This window comes from Geotrypetes seraphini, chromosome 4, assembly GCF_902459505.1.
Source record: "Geotrypetes seraphini chromosome 4, aGeoSer1.1, whole genome shotgun sequence".
Taxonomy (NCBI): domain Eukaryota; kingdom Metazoa; phylum Chordata; class Amphibia; order Gymnophiona; family Dermophiidae; genus Geotrypetes; species Geotrypetes seraphini.
The window spans coordinates 139,998,819-140,019,518 of NC_047087.1; the positions used below are offsets into that span (position 1 = coordinate 139,998,819).

The 20,700-nt window shown below is 43.6% G+C and overlaps 1 protein-coding gene across 1 annotated transcript in view; it reads right to left on the reverse strand.

The window, feature by feature from the left end:
- PLEKHG4 (pleckstrin homology and RhoGEF domain containing G4) overlaps nt 1–20,700 on the reverse strand; it is a 517,593-nt gene that overhangs the window by 163,541 nt on the left and 333,352 nt on the right. Inside the window, 2 exon segments of the mRNA XM_033942931.1 lie at nt 4,895–5,398; nt 5,400–5,776. Coding sequence (XP_033798822.1) covers nt 4,895–5,398; nt 5,400–5,776 — 881 coding nt within the window.

The following is a 20,700-nucleotide window of genomic DNA, read 5'->3' on the forward strand; positions in this document are numbered from 1 at the left end:
AGGCATCACCACTCAGGATAAAAAGATCTAGCTGTCATTATGGACAAAACCTAGAGGCTGATATTGAGACCACAGGGAGGAAGGCCAGCTACCGCCCATGGTTGGCTCAAACCCCCCACACAGAACACCATTCCTCAAAGAGACACCAAACACCACATAAGCCCGAGAGGGTTGAAAAGTCTCAGAGACCCAATAGAGTGGAAATCACCTTATCCAAATATCTCTCTCTTCCTTAGACGAGCCTTTTCAAGAACCAAGCTGTAAGACAAAAGGGATCCGGATCGAACATTGGAATGGGACCCTGAGACAGGAGATCGGATGATAGGGGCAGTGGGAGAGGATCTGTCATGAGCAGATGAACCAGATCCATGTACCATGGACATCTGGGCCAATCCAGAGTCACGAGAATCACACAGCCTGCGTGTCGAGCAATCTGAAGGAAAAAATTAACTCTGTCCACCAGAGGCTACTATGGAAAAAAATATAGCAGGCTCAATCGGTCAGCCAAGCCTGAAGCAGAACATCCAGCACCTCAGCCCGGCAGGACTGAGAGCCTCAATCACTTTGGAATTGACACTGATGGCCATGCGGGTCCATAATCGTCCAACCCGAGGCCCTGAACAATCAATTTAAATGGAGTCCAGCCTGAGACATCACTTGCTGGGATCCAGAGCATGACAACTGAGAAAGTCCACCTGGACATTGTGCCAAGATTGTGTTGAATCACTTCTAGGTAATCTCATATCTCACCCCCAGTAAACCTCCCACAGCCAGGCTCTGACTAGAACTGAGGGGAAGGAACGGCAACAGATGTCACTGGGCCGCGGCGGAGGAGCCCTGGATGGAGTCGTGACCCCCCCCCAGCGGGTCCCCAATATTCAATGTCAGCCATTTCCAGTGACTGGTACTGAATATTCAGTCTATCTTTGGCCAGCTCAAACAGCCAGCTATGAGGGACATTCAATAATTTATCTACCTGAGTATGAAAAAAAAAAAAAAGTAGCAAGTATGTTGAAACAAGTTTGTGCATGTTGTTGACATGTCTCAAGGTTGTGATCTTAGTGTGAGTCTAACATTCCAAGAGACAGGAAGTCAGGAGAGCCCTCATGCGAATAAAGTAAGAAAACTGCTAGATTTTGGAGCATGTGTTCAGTGGATAAAATTTCTCACAAAAGGGAAAAAAACAAAAGAGATCCATTGACCACATGACTGAAGTTTATGGTGAATCTGCCCCATCATCCTACAAAGTAAAATTTTTGGAGCAAGCAGTTTAAAGTGGGATAGAGAATCCATTGGCGATGACCTCACACTGGACGGCCTGTAGAAGCAATGTCCACAGAAATGTGAAAGAAATGTTGATGATTTAATTTTGTCAGACAGACGAATTAAGGTTTCCCTACTAGCTGAAGAAATGGGCATCTCGGCAGGTACAGTTTGGTAAATAACTCATGAAAAGTTGGGCATATTCAAGGTTAGTGCAAGATGGGTTCCAAGAATTGCTGATGCCACAAGGCTCCAGTGCTGTCAGGAGAACTTGTTCCATGAAGACCAAGTGAATTATTTTCCTCGTTTGGTAACTGGAGATGAGACTTGGGTTATCACAGAGATCCTGAGTCCAAAATGGAGTCAATGCAGTGGAAACAAAAAGTCATCCCCACCCCAAAAAAAGTTCAAGACAGAAAAATCTGCAGGCACAAGTCATGGCAACTGTCTTTTGGATTGATGAAAGACTTTTGCTTCTGGAGTTCATATCAGAAAGGACAACCATAACTGGGAGAGTTACGTCAACACAATGATCTCTTTGCCGGAGTCAATCAAAGAGAAAAGATAAGGGAAAACTCACAGCAGGCATGCTGCTTTCTTCATGACAATGCACCAGTGCCCATGTCAACGACAATCATAGGCTGTCATCCTAAGGAATGTGGGTTTCAGCAGCTGAACCATGCATCATACAATCCTGACCTGGCTCCCTCGGATTATTTCCTGTTCCAAGTTTTGAAGAAAGCTCTCTGTGGACAGCAGTTTTCAAATGATGAAGACATCAAAGAAGCTGTGACATTGTGTTTGAAAGTTAAACAGAAGAATTCTTTCAAAGGGGTTAAAGTCATTGCAAAAGAAGTGGATAAAGTGTATGGAGCTATCAGGAGACCCATACTGAAAAATAAAACAAACATTTTTTGAAAACTCTTTTCTTTCCTACTGAGGTAGATAAATTATTGAACATCCCTCGTATGTTCATTTTAAACACTGGCCTTCTAAGTTATAGTAGCCAAAGACATACCTGCTTTTTGCATGGCCCTACTGGGCCTCTATAACTTGGTTGGATAGCACTTAAAAAGGCAGCTATCGCGTGATATAGCCAGCCAAGTTTAAGCTACTAAGTGCTAATATTCAGCAGATATAGCCAACTATCTTCCACTAAATATTAAAAGTTAGCTGATCAAATGCTATTTAAGTAGGCAAGAGCCATTTATGGCTGGATAAATAGCACTGAATATCAGGTGGCATCTGCTCAGGGTACAGTGGTGGCCAAAACACAAATAGAATGTTAGAAATCATGGGTCTGCTAGTCAAAAAAAGTTGATACTTCCAAATTTATGCTGCTAAATCGGTGCCCTTTTTCAGCTGGGAAATGTAATCTTTTAGATTACACCAGCACAAATTTATGAGCATAATTTATGAGCATAAATTTAGGAGCTTACTGGCTGATTATTCAGTCAGTAGTGGTGTTTCTTTGAATGCTGACCACCGCAAGCTAAATTAGACCTTTCCAGGCACCAGCATTGACTAGCCAGGTCTTTGGTGATACCTGAAAGTTATCCAGATATAGTCAATATTTAGTAACATACCTGCATAGCTAACCAGGACTGCTTTTTATGCAGTTCTACATGTCTGGTTAGCTATGCAGGCATTGGTACTGAATATCACCAATGCCCTGTAAAGAGTTCTACCATGGCAGTCTGAGCAGTTCAGAGCCAAAGCGGTCAGAATGAATATTCAGCAGCCACTAAATACTGGATCCTGGGCCAGCCAGCACAATTTATCTGGGCAGGAGCCTCTCCTGCCTAGTCAAATCAGTTTGAATGTTGATCCCTTGTAAGTTCTGAATAACAGGCCCAAAATATACAGGGACAATATTCAGCCTAAGGTGAGCAGCATTTTGTTAAAAATACTGGCCACTGTAGGCTGAATTAGACATGGATACTCAGTACTGGTCAGGGTAGATAACCTTATCATCAGAGACGCCAGCAGAGGAAATCAGAGCATGGGAAGGCCGCGAAGCAGCGTCTTTAGTATGATGTGGCCGCTGCTGGAGCAAGTAGGTTTGACAATCATCTCGCGGTGGGAGGGTCAGTGGGGTCGGCTGCATGGCGGCAATAGTGGCGAGGGGGGAGAGGGTTCTACTGCACAGGGGGATGGCTGGCAGACAGGTTGGCTTCGGAGGGTAGGGGAGGGACAAAGTATGGAAGGCAGTGAGAGGGGGAGCATGGAAGAGAAGCTGCTAGACCGGGGGAGCAGGGAAGAAGGACCAGGGGAGCAGGAAAGAGGGATAGGGAAGGGGTGCTGCTGGACAGGGGGAGTAGAGAACATGTGCTGTTGGACAGGGGGAGCAGGGAAGAGGGACAAGGGGAGCAGGGGAAGAGGTGCTGCTGGGCCAGGGGAGCAGGGAAGAAGTGCTGCTGGAGCAGGGAAGAGGGACAGGGGGAGCAGGGAAGAGGTGCTGCTGGACAGGGGGGAGCAAAGAAGGGGGATGGGGGTAAAATATGGGTTTGGAGCTGGAGCTGCGGCTGAAAATAGGGGACTATGTGAGGGAAGGAGGCTTTACTAGCACCTGAAACACTAGTATTATTATAAAGTAATATATCCATAATACAGTAGCCCCTGTCTTGGAATAATGAATTTTTATATTGTAAACCGCTTTGATCTGGAAAAGATAAGCAATATATCAAGTTTTTAGATAAAACATAAACTGTATATGAGATCATCATCAATTAGTGCCTTCAGAAATGAACATTCCTTTGACACTGTCAGTCCTAAATTACATGCAAACACAACACAAGCCCCTCGAAAAACCAAATCAATATAATCTCACTACACTTTCGACCTGGTTTACAGCACAGCACAACTACTCATGAAAGATCAGCAGAGTCCACAAAGAGAAGTACTAAACATTCCACAGGCATAGAGTTCCAGAACAAGGCAGAAAAACCCACAATTCGCACATCAGCAAAGCTTCTTCTGTGAAAATTATTAAGAAGAGGAAAAAGCCTCAGATCCCCTCCTCCACCAAACCGAGAAACTCAGGTTGAAAAACAGGTGGAGTTTTACAGGGTTTAATAAAGTCACTGGCATAAAAAAACCTCCTCAATAATATTTCAATAGAGAAATATTATTGAGGAGGTTTTTTATGCCAGTGACTTTATTAAACCCTGTAAAAACTCCACCTGTTTTCAACCTGAGTTTCTCGGTTTGGTGGAGGGGGGATCTGAGGCTTTTTCCTCCTCTTAATAATTTTCACAGAAGAAGCGTTGCTGATGTGCGAATTGTGGGTTTTTTCTGCCTTGTTTCTGGAACTCTATGCCTGTGGAATGTTTAGTACTTCTCTTTGTGGACTCTGCTTATCTTTCATGAGTAGTTGTGCTGTGCTGTAAACCAGGTCGAAAGTGTAGTGAGATTAAGTCCTAAATTACCTGTCATTAATTACATCATCCCCTAATGTTGCCAATAATGAGGGCTCTCAGCACTCATCAGTACGTATAAAGAATACTCTCCCTTGCAGAACCTCAGAGGCTCCCCAACGTGACTAGTACCGGGGGCTGCAAGCAGAAATTAGAGATCAATAGTAAAGTTACATACCTGCCCCTGTTCTTAGCATCAATGGAAGAGATACTACTTTCTGCGCTGTTCAGGATGATTATTGGCTGGCCAAGCATGAGAGCTCATCTCCTGCGAGACGTATGCCCTGTCCACCAGTTCCATACTGCTCACCTCCAGACCTTTAATGAAGACCCCAGTATTGCCGCGTCTGGCAGGTTCACTCAGGGTTCTGTGACAGCTATACTGTACACCATCATCACAGGGTAGGTCCAAGCTCTGAGTCTTTTTTAGGATCCTTCTCTGCTTCTGTCTGCCTAATACTGGTGTGGAGGAAAAAGAAGGCTGGGACTGCACAAAGTCCACAATGCTACTGTTCTGATGCAGTTCCTCATCAGAAACACTGCAGAGCAACAGCTTCTGAGCAGCCAAAGAGCCAGAGCACATACTCATTGAAGGTCTTATGCTGGGAGATGTTCTGGTGGTAAATTCTTTAACAATCCCTATGTCTGCAGGAGAAGCTGAAACATGTACCCCAGGAGAAGAAATGGTCTTCTCTAAATATGAACTACTGCTGCTTCTTTTAGAAAGCATGCTTGGACCCATTGCCGTCAGAATGTCTGCGCTGGACAATCAAACAATCATCACTGTGAACACTACTACCTTCTCCATGGCAAGACAGTCTCCTAATTCTCAGAGCTACTTCTAGTTTCTTTTCAAATACAAGTTTGGTCTCCTGACACTTGGACCAGGCAAACTGCCACTGCTTTGTGCCTCTGTTGTTCCCCAGCTCTGAAGCCAGCTCCTTCATTTCCTCGAATGCAGTTTGGCAGATTTCTGGTGCTGCTCCTTGTAAGCCTCCCAAAGACTTGATGGCCATGGCACAATGGTCTGGCGAGCTGCAGTCCTCCATGCTGATGCTGGCTAGATGTCGCATCCCCTCCAAGGCCCACTCATAAGCCTGTCAAAAAACATGAAAAACAGTCAAGCAATCTATTACTGCACATATATTTAAAAAATCAGGCTGTCTATGTGAAAACTCAGCAGAGCAGTGATCCAGCTGCCTAAGTAATGCAGTAAAAAAAAAAAAAATAAAGGGCTTTGTATTCTGCAGAGGAAAACAAACATTCCCATTCTCCTGGTTCTTTCAGCTGCACCATGGAGCTGGTCACTCCTCAGCTGGGTCACTGTTTTGCCTGATTATCCAGAGATTCCTTAGGATTCAGTGTTTATTTTTCTCAACAAATGCCCATGAGAAAAGCTAAGGTGTGCTTTCTAATGTTTGCTACAAATCTTCTAATTTTCTTGTACTTATATGTGGGTTTAGCTCATAATCTATTTATACTTCTTAGAATTTACAAATGAATACCAGAAAAAAGTCGAGAACTTTTTTTTTTTTTTTTAAATCTACTCATGGGAAGTAGCATTAAAAGGCACCTTTTGTTTTAAATAACCACTGCTTCTTCCTTTTGAAAATGACATAATGAAATCCTTGAGATTACTGTTGGTCCCAGGAGCTGTCTATTAGAAGAATTCCAAGAACAGGAAATGAAGTCTTGAGTATAAAAACAAACTCTGTGACTTGAATGAGATATACAAACCTCAAACTCTTCACATGTGTAATTAAACTATGGAATTCATTGACCGAAAATGTGGTGAAATCAGTTAGCTTAGTGAAGTTTTAAAAAGTTTTGTATAATTTTCTAAAAGAGAAATCCTTAGGCCATTATTGAGATGGCTTGGCGAAATTCATTGCTTATTCCTAGGATAAGCAGCATAGAATCTGTTTTGTTACTTGGAATCTAGCTAGGTGCTTAGGACCTGGGTTGGTCACTATTGGAAACAGGATACTGGGCTTGATCGACCTTCAGTCTGTCCCAGTATGGCAATTCTTATGTTCTTAAACTCCAAACAAAATAATCTGCAGATTTTAAAAAAGCCCTCAACAAACTCTATGTATTTCCTTGCACAAAGAGAAACCACATACAAAATGTAATAAAATCCAAAAAATACATAAGAACTTTTAGAATAGCCTTACTGGGTCAGACAATGGTCTATCATGCCCAGTAGCCTGTTCTCAAGGTGGCCAATTCAGGATACTAGTATCTGGTGAAAACCCAAAGAGTAGCAACATTCCCATGCTTACCGATCCTGGGCAAGCAGTGGCTTGCTACATGTCTTTCTCAACATACAGACTATAGATTTTTCCTTCAGGAAATTGTCAACCTTTCTTAATAACCATAGCTACACTATCCACTCATTACCACATCCTCTGGCAATGTGTTCCAGAGCCTTAACTATTCTCTGAGTGATAAAAAAATTTCTTCCTATTGGTTTTAAAAGTATTTCCCTGCAAACTTCATCGAGTGTACTGTTGTTTCTGTAATTTTTGCACGGAGTGAAAAAATTCGATTCACTTGTACCAGTACTACTCCACTCAGGATTTTGTAGACTTCAATCATATCTCCCCCTCAGCCATCTCTTTTCCAAACTGAAGAGCCCTTACTTGATTAGTCTTTCCTCATACGAGAGGAATTCCATCCCCTTTATCATCTTAGTCACTCTTCTTTGACCCTTTTCTAGTGCCGTTATATCTTTGTGAGATAAGGAGACCAGAAATGGAATGCAATACTCCAGGTGAGGTTGCACCATGGAGCGATACAGGGGCATTATAACATTCTTAGTCTTGTTAACCATCCCTTTTAAAAAAAATTCCAAGCATCTTGTTTGCTTTTTGGGCTACCGCCGCACATTGGGTGGAAGATTTCATTATATTGTCAACAGTGACCACCCCAGATCCTTTTCTTGGGCGTTAACCCTCAAGGTGGACCCTAGCATCTGGTAACTGTGATTTGGATTATTCTGCCCAAAGTGCATCACTTTGCATTTGTCTACATTTAATTTCATCTGGCACTTGGACGCCCAGTCTTCCAATTTCCTAAGGTTCTACCTGCAATTTTTCACAACCTGCATGCATTTTAACAACTTTGAACAGTTTTCGTGTCACCTGCAAATTTAATCACCTCAATTGTCATTCCAATTTCCAGATCATTTATAAATAAGTTAAATAGCAACTGTAGTCATGATCAAAAGTAAAAATTTAGATCTAATACATTTCATTTAAACTTGTCCATTGGACAGGCCTCTAGTCCTATTTCAAGACCACTATTTCCTCCAAGTCATCTGATACTATAGTTACCTACTACCTACTACTTCTGTTAATCGGAACTCAATTAACCAGAACTCTCAAGCAGCCAGAAAAAAAATCTAAGCAATACAGAACTACTTTAAATAAAAATGAACATAAATCAATTTCTGAAGAAATTAAGAGGAAACTTGACACACCATACCTGAGTATGCCCATGCTTTGCCTACCACATGTTTGGTAGTTTATCTGGAACAGTTTATGGTATGGCATAGTATGGGGTATAGTATTAGTTAGGCCTATTTTTAATAGTAACTCTCAAACAACCAGAAACTACTTTTAACCGGCATCTATCAATCCCCATGGGTACCGGTTAACTGAAAGAGTCTACTGTATTACAACTATTAATTATTTCTAGAGTGCTACCAGACAGATTTACAAAGAAGACAGTTCATGCTCGAATGAGCTTACAATCTAAACAATCAAGACAGACAAGCAGGATGCCAAGCTAGGGGTTATAGTTAGATGGGATAGTTAAACTGCTGGCTAGGGGGTGAGCAGAGGGGAGTAGGGTTATGAGTTGAAGGCTTTCTCAAAAAGGTTCAGCCTATGTCTGAACAAGTGAAGAGGGCATGTCAGATTGACTCTGGTAGTTTATTCCAGGCATAGGGGACGGCGAGATGAAAGGATGAAGTCTGGAATTGTAAGTGGAGAAGAGTACAGATAAAAGCAATTTGTCTGAGGAACAGATTTCTTGGGAGGATGTATAAGGAGAGACAAGAGAGGAGAGTTACTGAGGAGCTGCAGAATGAACACACTTGTAAGTTACTAAAAGGAGATTAGTATGTTCTTACCTTGATAATATCTCTTCCAGTAGATAGGTGTGTTATTCTGAACAAGCCGATAATTTCCCCATTGCTGCGAACTCTGCAGAAGGAATTCACTCTGGATTTTTTTCCATAATTTCTTACATCACTGAGAGCTCTAATGCCTCCTACAGATGAAATTTAATGTGGACAAATGCAAAGTGATGCACATTGGGAAGAATAACCTGAATCACAGTTACTGGATGCTAGGGTCCACCTTGAGGATTAATGCCAAAGAAAAGGATCTGGGTATCATCATAGACAATACGATGAAACCTTCCGCCCAATGTGTGGCGGCGGCCAAAAACGCAAACAGGATACTAGGAATTATTTAAAAAGGGATGATTAACAAGACTAAGAATGTTATAATGCCCTGTATCGCTCCATGGTGTGACCTCATCTAGAGTATTGCGTACAATTTTGGTCTCCTTATCTTAAGAAAGATACAGTGGTGCTAGAAAAGGTTCAAAAAAGAGCGACCAAGATGGTAAGGGGATGGAACTCCTCTCGTATGAGGAAAGACTAAAGGGTTAGGGCTCTTCAGCTTGGAAAACGACAGCTGAGGGGAGATATGATTGAAGTCTACAATATCCTGAGTGGAGTAGAATGGGTACAAATGGATCGATTTTTCACTCTGTCAAAAATTACAAAGACTAGGGGACACTCGATGAAGCTACAGGGAAATACTTTTAAAACTAATAAGAACAAATTTTTTTTTCTCTCAGAGAATAGTTAAGCTCCGGAACGTGTTGCCAGAAGATGTGGTAAGAGCAGATAGCGTAGCTGGTTTTAAGAAAGGTTTGGACAAGTTCCTGGAGGAAAAGTCCATAGTCTGTTATTGAGAAAGACATGGGAGAAGCCACTGCTTGCTCTGTGTCGGTATCATAGAATATTGCTGCTCCTTGGGTCTTGGCCAGGTACTAGTGACCTGGATTGGCCACCGTGAGAACGGGCTACTGGGCTTGATGGACCATTGGTCTGACCCAGTAAGGCTATTCTTATGTTCTTACAGTTAGTTTTAAAGCATGCAAAAGCTCCTCCGAGAGTAGGTGAAGTAAGGAAAACGGGAAAACTTCCCAAGCACATAACAGTTCTGCTCTAACAAATGAACAAGAGAAGATTAAACAAATCCAACAGAAACATCAAAGGAGCTCGGGTAGTACCCTTGTAGATACTGAAAATAGACTATATACAATTCTTCATGGCCCAAAGGACTGACTGATATCCAAGAAACATACTTGGAGAAGAACAAACAGAATGAGACAATAGGCAGGCCCAGGAAGGACAGGGCAGGGCTCCAGAATGACACACCTAGCTACTGGAAAATATATTATCAAGGTAAGAACATAGAGGCTCATAATCAAAACTTTGAAAAGTCCAAAAACCAGCCCAAGTCAGCACTTGGACATCCTACTAGCCGGGACAGCCAAGTGCCGATAATTGAAACTGACTTTCTGGACATCCAGCATCACTTCTATCCCCCTGTGCAGCAGATTTCCATCCCTCCCTCCCATCCCCCTGTACAGCAAACTATCCCTCCTTCCTATTCCTCTATGTAGCACCTCCTAGCCAACCTCCTCCACCATGTGATCTGAGGTCAGAGGGAAGAGGCAGTGCTCAGAACAGGCTGCTTCTGGCCTGTCCCATCAGGGCTTTCCTCTGCCACGTCATCAGTGATGTAGCAGAGTGAAGGCCCTGGAGGGACAGCTTGTTCCGAGTTCTGCCTCTTTCCATCGGCCACCGCCACCGCTGCTTTAGGAGATCTGAAGGTGTCAGGACTAACTGAATCGGTGAGTCCAATTTTTTTAGAAAGTGAATTGATTCAAATCGGCGAATCAGACAGCACTACTCTCCAAATAGTGGTTCATAGCTTCCTCGGTACCAGGAAAGATGGTAGAGTCACTGATAAAGGACCACATCATTGATCACCTTGACAGACACGGGCTGATGAGGACCAGTCAGCAGGGTTTTAGCAAAGGCAGATCGTGTTATGACGAACTTGCTGCATTTCTTTGAGGGAATTTTCAGAAGACGTTTGACAAGGTTCCGCATGAACAACTACTTCAGAAAATTGTGAGCCATGGGGTCTAGGGTGAAATACTCACGTGGATTAAAAACTGGCTGGAGCATAGGAAACAAAGAGTGGGGGTAACATGGACAATACTCGGACTGAGAAAAGTGTCACCAGTGGGGTGCCGCAGTGTCACCAGTGGGGTGCTTGGACCCATGCTCTTCAACATCTTTATAAACGATCTGGACATTGGTACAACGAGTAAGGTAATTAAATTTGCGGACGATACAAAGTTATTCAGAGTAGTGAAGACGCAGGGGGATTGCAAAGATCTGCAATGTGACATAATCAGGCTCGAGGAATGGGCATCAACATGACAGATGAGGTTCAACGTGGACAAGTGTAAAGTGATGCATGTAGGTAACAAAAATCTCATGCATGTATACAGGATGTCCAGGGCGGATATTGGAGAGACCTCCCAGGAAAGAGACTTGGGAGTTATGATCGACAAGTCGATGAAGCCGTCTGCGCAATGTGCGGAGGCAGCAAAAAGGGCGAACAGAATGCTAGGAATGATAAAGAAGGGGATCACGAACAGATCAGAGAAGGTTATCATGCCACTGCACCGGGCCATGGTGCGCCATCACCTGGAGTACTGCGTCCAGCACTGGTCGCCCTATATGAAAGACACGGGTACTACTCGAAAGGGTCCAGAGAAGAGTGACTAAGATGGTTAAGGGGCTGGAGGAGTTGCCGTACAGTGAAAGATTAGAGAAACTGGGCCTTTTCTCCCTCGAACAGAGGAGATTGAGAGGGGACATGATTGAAACATTCAAGGTACTGAAGGGAATAGACTTAGTAGATAAGGACAGGTTGTTCACCCTCTCCAAGGTAGGGAGAACGAGAGGGCACTCTCTAAAATTGAAAAGGGATAGATTCTGTATGAATGTATGGAAATTCTTCTTCACCCAGAGAGTGGTAGAAAACTTGAACGCTCTTCCGGAGTCTGTCATAGGGGAAAACACCCTCCAGGGATTCAAGACAAAGTTAGACAAGTTCCTGCTGAACCGGAACGTACTCAGGTAGGGCTAGTCTCAGGACGCTGGTCTTTGACCAGAGGGCCACCCCGTGAGCGGACTGCTGAGCACGATGGACCACTGGTCTGACCCAGCAGTAGCAATTCTTATGTTCTTATGTTCCTTCAGTCTCACAATTCCAATTTTTATCTTCCTTCTTTTACTAATATACCTGAAAAAATGTTTGTCTCCCTTTTTTACTTTTCTAGCCATTTGCCACATGTATTTCTCTCTTGGCTTCATTGGTTAATGAACAGACTAATTGCTATCGGTGGTAGTGCAATACTGTACAATACATTACTGTATTTGTTTTTCAGCATTGTTGTGTGCAATATTTATTTGTTTAAGAATTTTATTTCTGGAAGCAATAATGAAAATAAAAAATATGTTTGCAACATTCTAAATGTTCTACTATGATTTTTGTCAAATGCTGTTCCTTGCAGGCCCCTAACCCTATTTTTCCTATAGGATCCATTATTCACTTTATGCAGTTTTGAGGTACAAAATGTACTGCTGGAACCTAACCTCTATTTTCCCATAGACGCATCGTTTCATTATTTGTGATTTTGCGGTTTGTGAACTTTTCCAGGAGACATATTACCGCGAATAATGAGAATGAACTGTATATCTACAAAACTTTATAAATCAGGAGAAGATCTCGGAACCCTGCTTATTGTTGTACAGCATACTTGTAGCTAGGGTTCTATTCAACAATCATTGATCAGAAAAAAAGAGATTATGTACTTACCCTGGTAAGTTCTTTTCCAGTAGATAGATGAGACATTCTAGACAGTAGTGTTATTTCCCTCTAACCACATGCTACTGCAGAAGGAATCCACTCTGGATTTTTCACTCTGCCTCTGTTGTACTTCACAGGGCTTTCTAGCTGCACCTTCAGTTAGTACCCAAGCATGTAGAGCCACCTAATACATGTGAAATAGAGGCACCTGTAGCAACAGACCTAAACAAATTGTTCTGATCAAAGTAACTAAACAGTACCATTAACCGCCAACACTGGCTACAAAGGATCTCAGAAACTACTCCCGAATAAATTGAAATATATAAACAAATTCTTCCCAGCTGACAAGGGCTGACAGGCATCCAAGATTCAACTTGGAGAAGCAAAAAACAGATTGAAACAGTAGACAGGCGCAGGAAGGACTGGGCGGGAGTCTAGCATATCTCACCTATTTACTGGAAAAGAGCTTACCAGGGTAAGTACATAATCTCTTTTTCCAGTGTAATTCTAGACCAGTGTTCTTCAACCTTTTTACACCTGTGGACCGGCAGAAATAAAATAATTATTTTGTGGACCGGCAAACTACTAAGACCGAAATAAAAAAACACATTTTCGCCCCGTCTCCGCAAGCTCGGTCCCCACAAACCATCTGATCCCATCTGCACAAGCCTCAGTTATGATTTTATATTGAACGTATTTTATTAAAGTATAAATGAAACAATATTCTGTACAATTGTCATTTTATAAATATAAATATTCAGAGCAAGGACCAACAAAACCCCTGTCTCCCCTCCCCTTCACATATATCCCCTCTATTATCAAGAAAACTGAACAAGCCAAGTTATTATAGAATGCTACATAGAAATATCATGCTAACAGAATACTGCAGTCCCCAGTTGTGTCTCTAGCAGGATATATATTTCAAATCTGATATATTGTAATGACAAAATAGAAATAAAATGATTTTTTTCTACCTTTTGTGGTCTCTGCTTTCATCTTCTTTCCACTCTTCCTTCCAGCGTCTGCCCGTTCCATCCACTGTCTGGCCTCTCCTCCTTCCATATGTATCTGACTTCTTTCTATGCCCCTCTCCCCTTTCCATCCAGCTTGTGCCTCCTCTCTCCTTTTTACATCATTCATTCCAGCTTCACTACTTTCTTCATTTTTATCTCTCCTACACCTGATCTAGCATCTTTATCCCTCTCTCATTTCTCTGCTGACCCCCTTTCCAGCATCAATCTCTCTCTACTTTCTCATTCCTGTCTCTCCCCTTTCCCTCCACTAATCTCCCTGCCAGCTGTTTCCTTCCTTTTTTTCCTTCTCCCTATCCAACAGTAGCTCTCTTCCTATCCCTTTCCCTCTTCCCCTCCCAGCAGCATCTCTCTTTCTACCTCCCTCCAGGTGCAGTAGCAGCTCTCCCTTTATCCAGCAGCTTCCCAGCCTCCAACAGTGGCTTCCTCTCCTTCCAGGAGCTCTCAGTACTTGCCTGCAGTAGTGATTTCCTTAGGCAGCCTTGGGTCCGTTGCCGCCTCTGAGGAAAGGGGAAGTTGCCAAAGTGAATCACTGCCCTGGTAAGTACAGAGCTGCTAGGAGAGGAGACAGCCACTGTTGAAGGCTCCCTGCACATTCGTGACCCCCTCCCCCAAGCCGACAAAAACAGCTTTGCACTGCAGGCCCTGCCGCCCAAGACGAGCCGGAGGCCCCTATCCGCCGCATTCTGCACGTGGGCAGGCTTTCAGCACAGACGCTGCTGATGGCCCCAATCCACACACTGCCCCCCACCGCGCACGCTGACCATCTCCCTTCTACTTGCAGCTTCACCGCGGCCCTCTTCGGCGACTCGGCAGGGGCAGCGATCAAGACAGGCTACCAACGTTGGGATCTTTCTTCTCTGAGTCCCGCCTATTTTGTTTCAACTTCCTGTTTCCGCATAGGCGAGACTCAGAGGGAATGCCCGACGTCGGCAGCCTGTCTTGATCGCCCGAGGCTGGGAGGAACAGAAGATTTCCGCAAACTCCACCAGGGCAGGAAATTTAACATCTCGCCGGCCCTGTGCGGACCGGCAGGAATTTTCTGCGGACCGGCGGTTGAAGAACTGTGTTCTAGACAATAGGGATGTACAAAGGCATTCCCCCAAAAAGCTAGTGTGGGCTTGCTGTGCTGACCCTTAATACCGAGGACCCAAAAGTAGGGGCCTGTCTTTCCGCCATATCCATTCTGTAGAATTTGGCAAACACGTGAAGAGAAGACCACATCGCCGCTCTACAAATCTCCTCAGGAAAGACAGATCTACCTTCAGCCCACGAAGAAGCCACACTTTGATGGAAACAGGAGACTGTTTTCCTTGAAAGAATGTAAGCTGATGAAATGGCCCCTACGGATTCATCTAGAAATCGGAAGCGCCCCCCCCCCCCTCAACTGAATGAGTCAGCACAAACAAATGGTCAGACAGGTGGAGGAGTAGCTATCTATGTAAAGATCGATATCCAAGCAACAGAAATGCAAGGGACCTGGGGAGCGGAAGAAGCAATATGGATCGCTCTGAAAAGAGAATATGGAACTTCTATCTACGTGGATGTAGTCTTCAGACTTCCGACTCAATCGCAGCAAGATCTGATTGTGGATATCCAAAAGTTTGGAAAGAAAGAGGAGGTGCTCCTGTTGGGAGATTTCAAACTGCCGGATGCGGACTGGAAAGTTCCGTCTGCGGAATTGGAAAGAAGTAGGGAGATTGTAGATGCCTTTCAAGAGGCTCTGCTCAGACAAATGGTGATGGAACAAGCAATATTGGATCTGGTCCTCAAAAATGGGGAGAGTATATCTAATGTACCTCCTGGAATGTAGCAATCATCAAACGGTTTGGATTGATATAACAGCTAAAGTGGAGGGAGGCCGCACAATATTAAAAGACCTAGATTTCAAACATATGGACTTTAATAAAATGGGAGAGTACCTGAAGAAAGAGCTGTTAGGATGGTAGGACATAAGAGAAGTGGAAAAACAGTGATCTAAGCTGAAAGGATCAATAAAAATGGCTACGGAACTTTATGTGAAGAAAATAAATAAATACAAGAGAAAAAGGAGACTGACATGGCTATCCAAACTAGTGGTAGAGACAATAAAGGCAAAAGAGTTGGCGTTCCTGAAATATAAAAAAGCCCAAGAAGAGGAGTGCAGAAAGGACTACCGGGTGAAACTAAAAGTAGCCAAGAGAGAGATACGTCTGGAGGAAGAGCAAATGGTTAAAAATGTAAAAAAAGGAGACAAAAATTTTTTCAGATCTATCAGTGAAACGAGGAAGATGAAAAATGATACTAAAAGATGCTGGGAACCGATATGTGGAGAGTGATGAGGAAAAAGCAAATGTGCCAAACAAATACTTCTGCTATGTGGTCACGGAAGAAAATCCTGGAGAAGGACCGAGGTTCTCTGGCAAAGTTACATGGGAAAATGGAGTAGATTATGTGGCGTTCACAGAGGAAAGTGTTTATGAACAACTTGAAAAACTAAAGGTAGATAAAGCAATGGGACCGGATGGGATCCATCCCAGGATACTGAGGAAGCTCAGAGAGGTTCTGGCGGGTCCTATTAAAGACTTGTTCAACAAATCTCTGGAGTTGGGAATGGTTCCTGGGGACTGGAGAAGAGCGGATGTGGTCCCTATTCACAAAAGTGGTCACAAGGATGAAGCGGGAAACTACAGGCCGGTAAGCCTCACTTCATTTGTTGGAAGTATTGCTGAAAGAAAGGATAGTGAACTTCCTAGAATGTAATGAGTTACAGGATTCGAGGCAACATGGCTTTACTAAAGGTAAATCATGTCAAACGAACCTGATTGAATTTTTTGATTGGGTGACCAGAGAACTGGATCGAGGACATATGCTAGATGTAATTTACTTAGATTTCAGCAAAGCCTTTGACACAGTTCCTCATAAGAGGCTCTTGAACAAACTTGAAGGGCTGAAGTTAGGACCCCAAAGTGGTGAACTGGAAATAGAAACTGGTTGACGGACAGACATCAGAGGGTGGTGGTTAATGGAAGTCACTCGGTGGAAGAAAAGGTGAGTAGTGGAGTCCCCAGGGATCGGTGTTGGTGCCGGTCCTGTTCAATATGTTTGTGAGTGACATTGCTGAAGGGTTAGAAGGTTTGCCTTTTTGCTGATGATACCAAGATTTGTAACAGAGTAGACACCGAGGAGGGAGTGCAAAACATGAAAAATGATCTACAAAAGTTAGAGGACTGGTCTAATATCTGTCAACTAAAATTCAAAGCAAAGAAATGCAGAGTAGTGCATTTAGGGATTAATAATCGGAAGGAGCCGTACATGCTGGGAGGTGAGAGGCTGATATGCACGGATGGGGAGAGGGATCTTGGGGTAATAATGTCCGAAGATCTAAAGGCAAAAAAAAGACCCACAGTGTGACAAGGCAGTGGCTTCTGCCAGAAGGATGCTGGGCTGTATAAAGAGAGGCGTTGATGCCCCTGTACAGGTTGTTGGTGAGGCCCCACTTGGAGCATTGTGTTCAGTTTTGGAGACCTTATCTGGCGAAGGACACAAAAAGATTTGAAGCGGTCCAGAGGAGGGTGACGAAAATGATAGGTTTGCACCAAAAGACGTATGAGGAAAGACTGGAAACCTTGAATATATATACACCTTAGAGCAGGGCTGCCCAAGTCCGGTCCTCAAGATCTACTGGCAGACCAGATTTTCAGGATATCCACAATGAATATGCATGAGAGAGATTTGCATACCAAGAAGGAAGTGCAGGCAAATCTTTCTCATGCATATTCGTTGTGGATATCCTGAAAACCTTGCCTGCCAGTAGATCTCGAGGACCAGACTTGGGCAGCCCTGCCTTAGAGGAAAGGAGGGTCAGGGGAGATATGATCCAGATGTTCAAATACTTGAAAGGTATTAATGTAGAACAAAATCTTTTCCAGAGAAAGGAAAATGGTAAAACCAGAGGACATAATTTGAGGTTGAGGGATGGTAGACTCAAGAGCAATGTAAGGAAATTCTTCTTTACAGAGAGGGTGGTGGATGCCTGGAATGTGCTCCCGAGAGAGGTGGTGGAGAGGAAAAGGGTGATGAAGTCCAAAAAAGCGTGGGATGAACACAGAGGATCTAGAATCAGAAAATAATAGTAAATATTGAACAAGTAAGGCCAGTACTGGGCAGACTTGCATGGTCTGTGTCTGTATATGGCTGTTTGGTGGAGGATGGGCTGGGGATGGGCTGGGGATGGGCTGGGGAGAGCTTCAATGGCTGGGATGGTGTAGATGGACTGGAGTGAGCTTTGATGGAGACATCAGGAGTTGGAACCTAAGAACAGTACCAGGCAGAGCTTTGGATTCTTGCCCAGAAATAGCTAAGAAGAAGAAAATACCCCCCCAACAAATTTTTAGATTGAATCAGGTTGGGCAGACTGGATGGACCATTCGGGTCTTTATCTGCCGTCATCTACTATGTTACTATGACAGACGAAACTCAAAGGTGACCTGATAATGCAGAAGGACTCTGTGCACATCCATTTTATTCAACAGGTGACCTTGTATCCTGGAACCTGTAGACTGAGAGGCAGGCAAATACACTTCCTTAATAACATGGAAAGCCGAAACTACCTTTGGCAGGAAGGAAGGAACCGCCTGAAGGGAAACCCCAGTTTCCAAAATATGGAGGAAATGGACTTAGTACATCATGCCGAAGGAATGGCAACCAAAAAACAGTCTTGAATGTCAAGTCCAAGAGGGAAGCATTTCAAAGGGGCTCAACAGGAGCCTTGGTAAGGCTAGGTGGCACCAGGTTAAAGTCTCAGAAAAGGAAAGGTTGTGTAACTGGCGGTCTGACATGAAGAGCTCCCTTCAGAAAATCAGCAACATCAGGATGAGACATCCACAAGACCGATGTTCCCAAGATCTAAAAACAAAAGAGCCTGGTCACCTGGACCCAAAGATAAGCCACAGAAAAGCTTTTATCCAGACCAGCCTGAAGGCCTGCGAGAATCAGCGAGGTCGGAGCACCACCTGGTCCTGGACAACCCAACGTTAGAAGGTCTTCCACAACCTAACACAAGCCAAAAACATAGACAATTTCTTAGACTTGAGAAGAGCATCTTTAAACCATAGCAGAACCATGCTCTGAGGCTGCCATGGGAGTGCCCTGTTCTCTAAAACTCCCGTGGGAGTGGCCTTAGGGATCTGTCCAATTGGAGTCTTAGGCCACTCCTAGTGCATCCCAGAATGGGAGAGGCCTTAGGCGCCTGGACCAATCAGAGCATTAGGCCCGTGCATCCCAGGAAGGGGAAGACCTACCATTCTGAAGAGGTTGGCCTGCCGGCCAGAGAGAATAGCCATCCTTCTGGTCGGTCTTCCTCTTAAAGGTACTGGGTGGGGGGCAGGTTGACTTTGAGGAGTAGGATTATTTAGGGGTTTGCGACAGGAGTGATTGAGCATCCCTCCTGCTACAGACAGTGTGGGAGGTTCGTGGGTTCCCTGCTGCTGCCGCTCAGCTGATCGCAGCAGGGATATTCTCTTGCTGTGATCAGCTCAGCGGCAACGCAATTCTCTAAATGGCTTCTGTGACATGGATGTTGGTTAGAGAATCAGGGTGGTTAGGTGGGGTTACGCATCTATCCGTTAGGATACATGCAATTCTCTATAGGATGCCTATGTGTGATTCTCAAAAGCCACTTAGGCGGTTGCTGAGACCGGGCGTCCTATACAGAATCAGGCCCTTAGGGCCCAATTCTGTATATAGTGCAAAAAAAAAAAATCAGTACCGAATTAATGCGATTCTATGAGGTGCACATACTTTTTATAGAATCAAACTCTTTTTGCATTGCATAATTTTTAGGTTTATCCATTTAGGCCAAGGAAAACCAGGCCTAAATCCCCATGCCTAACTTGTGTGTGCATCGGGCATATTCTTTAACAGTGCGTCCAACTTTAACGAACACCTATAATCTCCCCATGCCCCCTTATCCAATTCATTCATTAGAACTGACGCATACCTTTTATGGAATCGTGCTTTCCAAGTTGTGCACATAACTTTTAATTAGTGCCAGTTAATGTGAATTCTGAGGTGTTAATTGCCAATTGGTGCCAGATGTCTGCACTGATTTGCAAGCACAATGTAAGGTGCCATATACAGAATTAGATGCCAAAACTAATAGAGAATGCTTTAGTTTGCCCCAGGTTCAGCCATTTTTGCTATATTAGACGCACATTAACATCTAATGCAGCTTAGTAAAAAGGATTCTAATTTACCCCCTCCTTTACAAATCTGCGCTAGCATTTTTAGCATCTGAGCTGTTACTTATGAGCGTCTGAGCTGTTACTGCGGCAGCCGGCGCTAAAAACATTAGCACGGCTTTGTATAAAAGGGGGTTATTCTTTTGCATTTGATAGTATGGCTTGTTCGCTTTTATATTTTATTTTGGATTTTAGATTTTAACCCCTGATGCATGTATAACCCAAAATTTGGCCACAATGGGTTTTATATGGAAATCCTTTTTGTGATATAATACCTACTTATTAATAAATGATATTGTTATATGTTTGTTTTATTTATTTGTTTTCAATTATATGAGATGAATACTGAGTAGGTTGTTCACCAATATTTAGCACTTAATTGTGGAGTGACACTGAATATTACCAATTAGCCTAATAGTTAGTGCAGTGGCCTGAGAATCAGGGGAATCCGGTTCTCTTTCCATTACAGCTCTTCAGAATGGTGAGCCTTCCCCTTCCCGGTGCATCTGAGCAAGTCTCTTAACCATTCATTGCCTCAGGTATAAAATAAGTGCCTGTATAAAATATGTAGACCGCTTTCATTGTAGTCACAGAAAGGCAGTATATCAAATCTCATCCCATGTCCCTATCCTAGCCTCTGTTGTGGCACTGTCTGATTAGTACCAGGCACTCCACGGGCACACCTTGGCCGAAGCTACTACTACTACTTATCATTTATAAAGTGCTACCAGATGCACACAGCACTGTACAACAAACACAAGAGAGACGGTCCCTGCTAGAAAGAACTTACAATCTA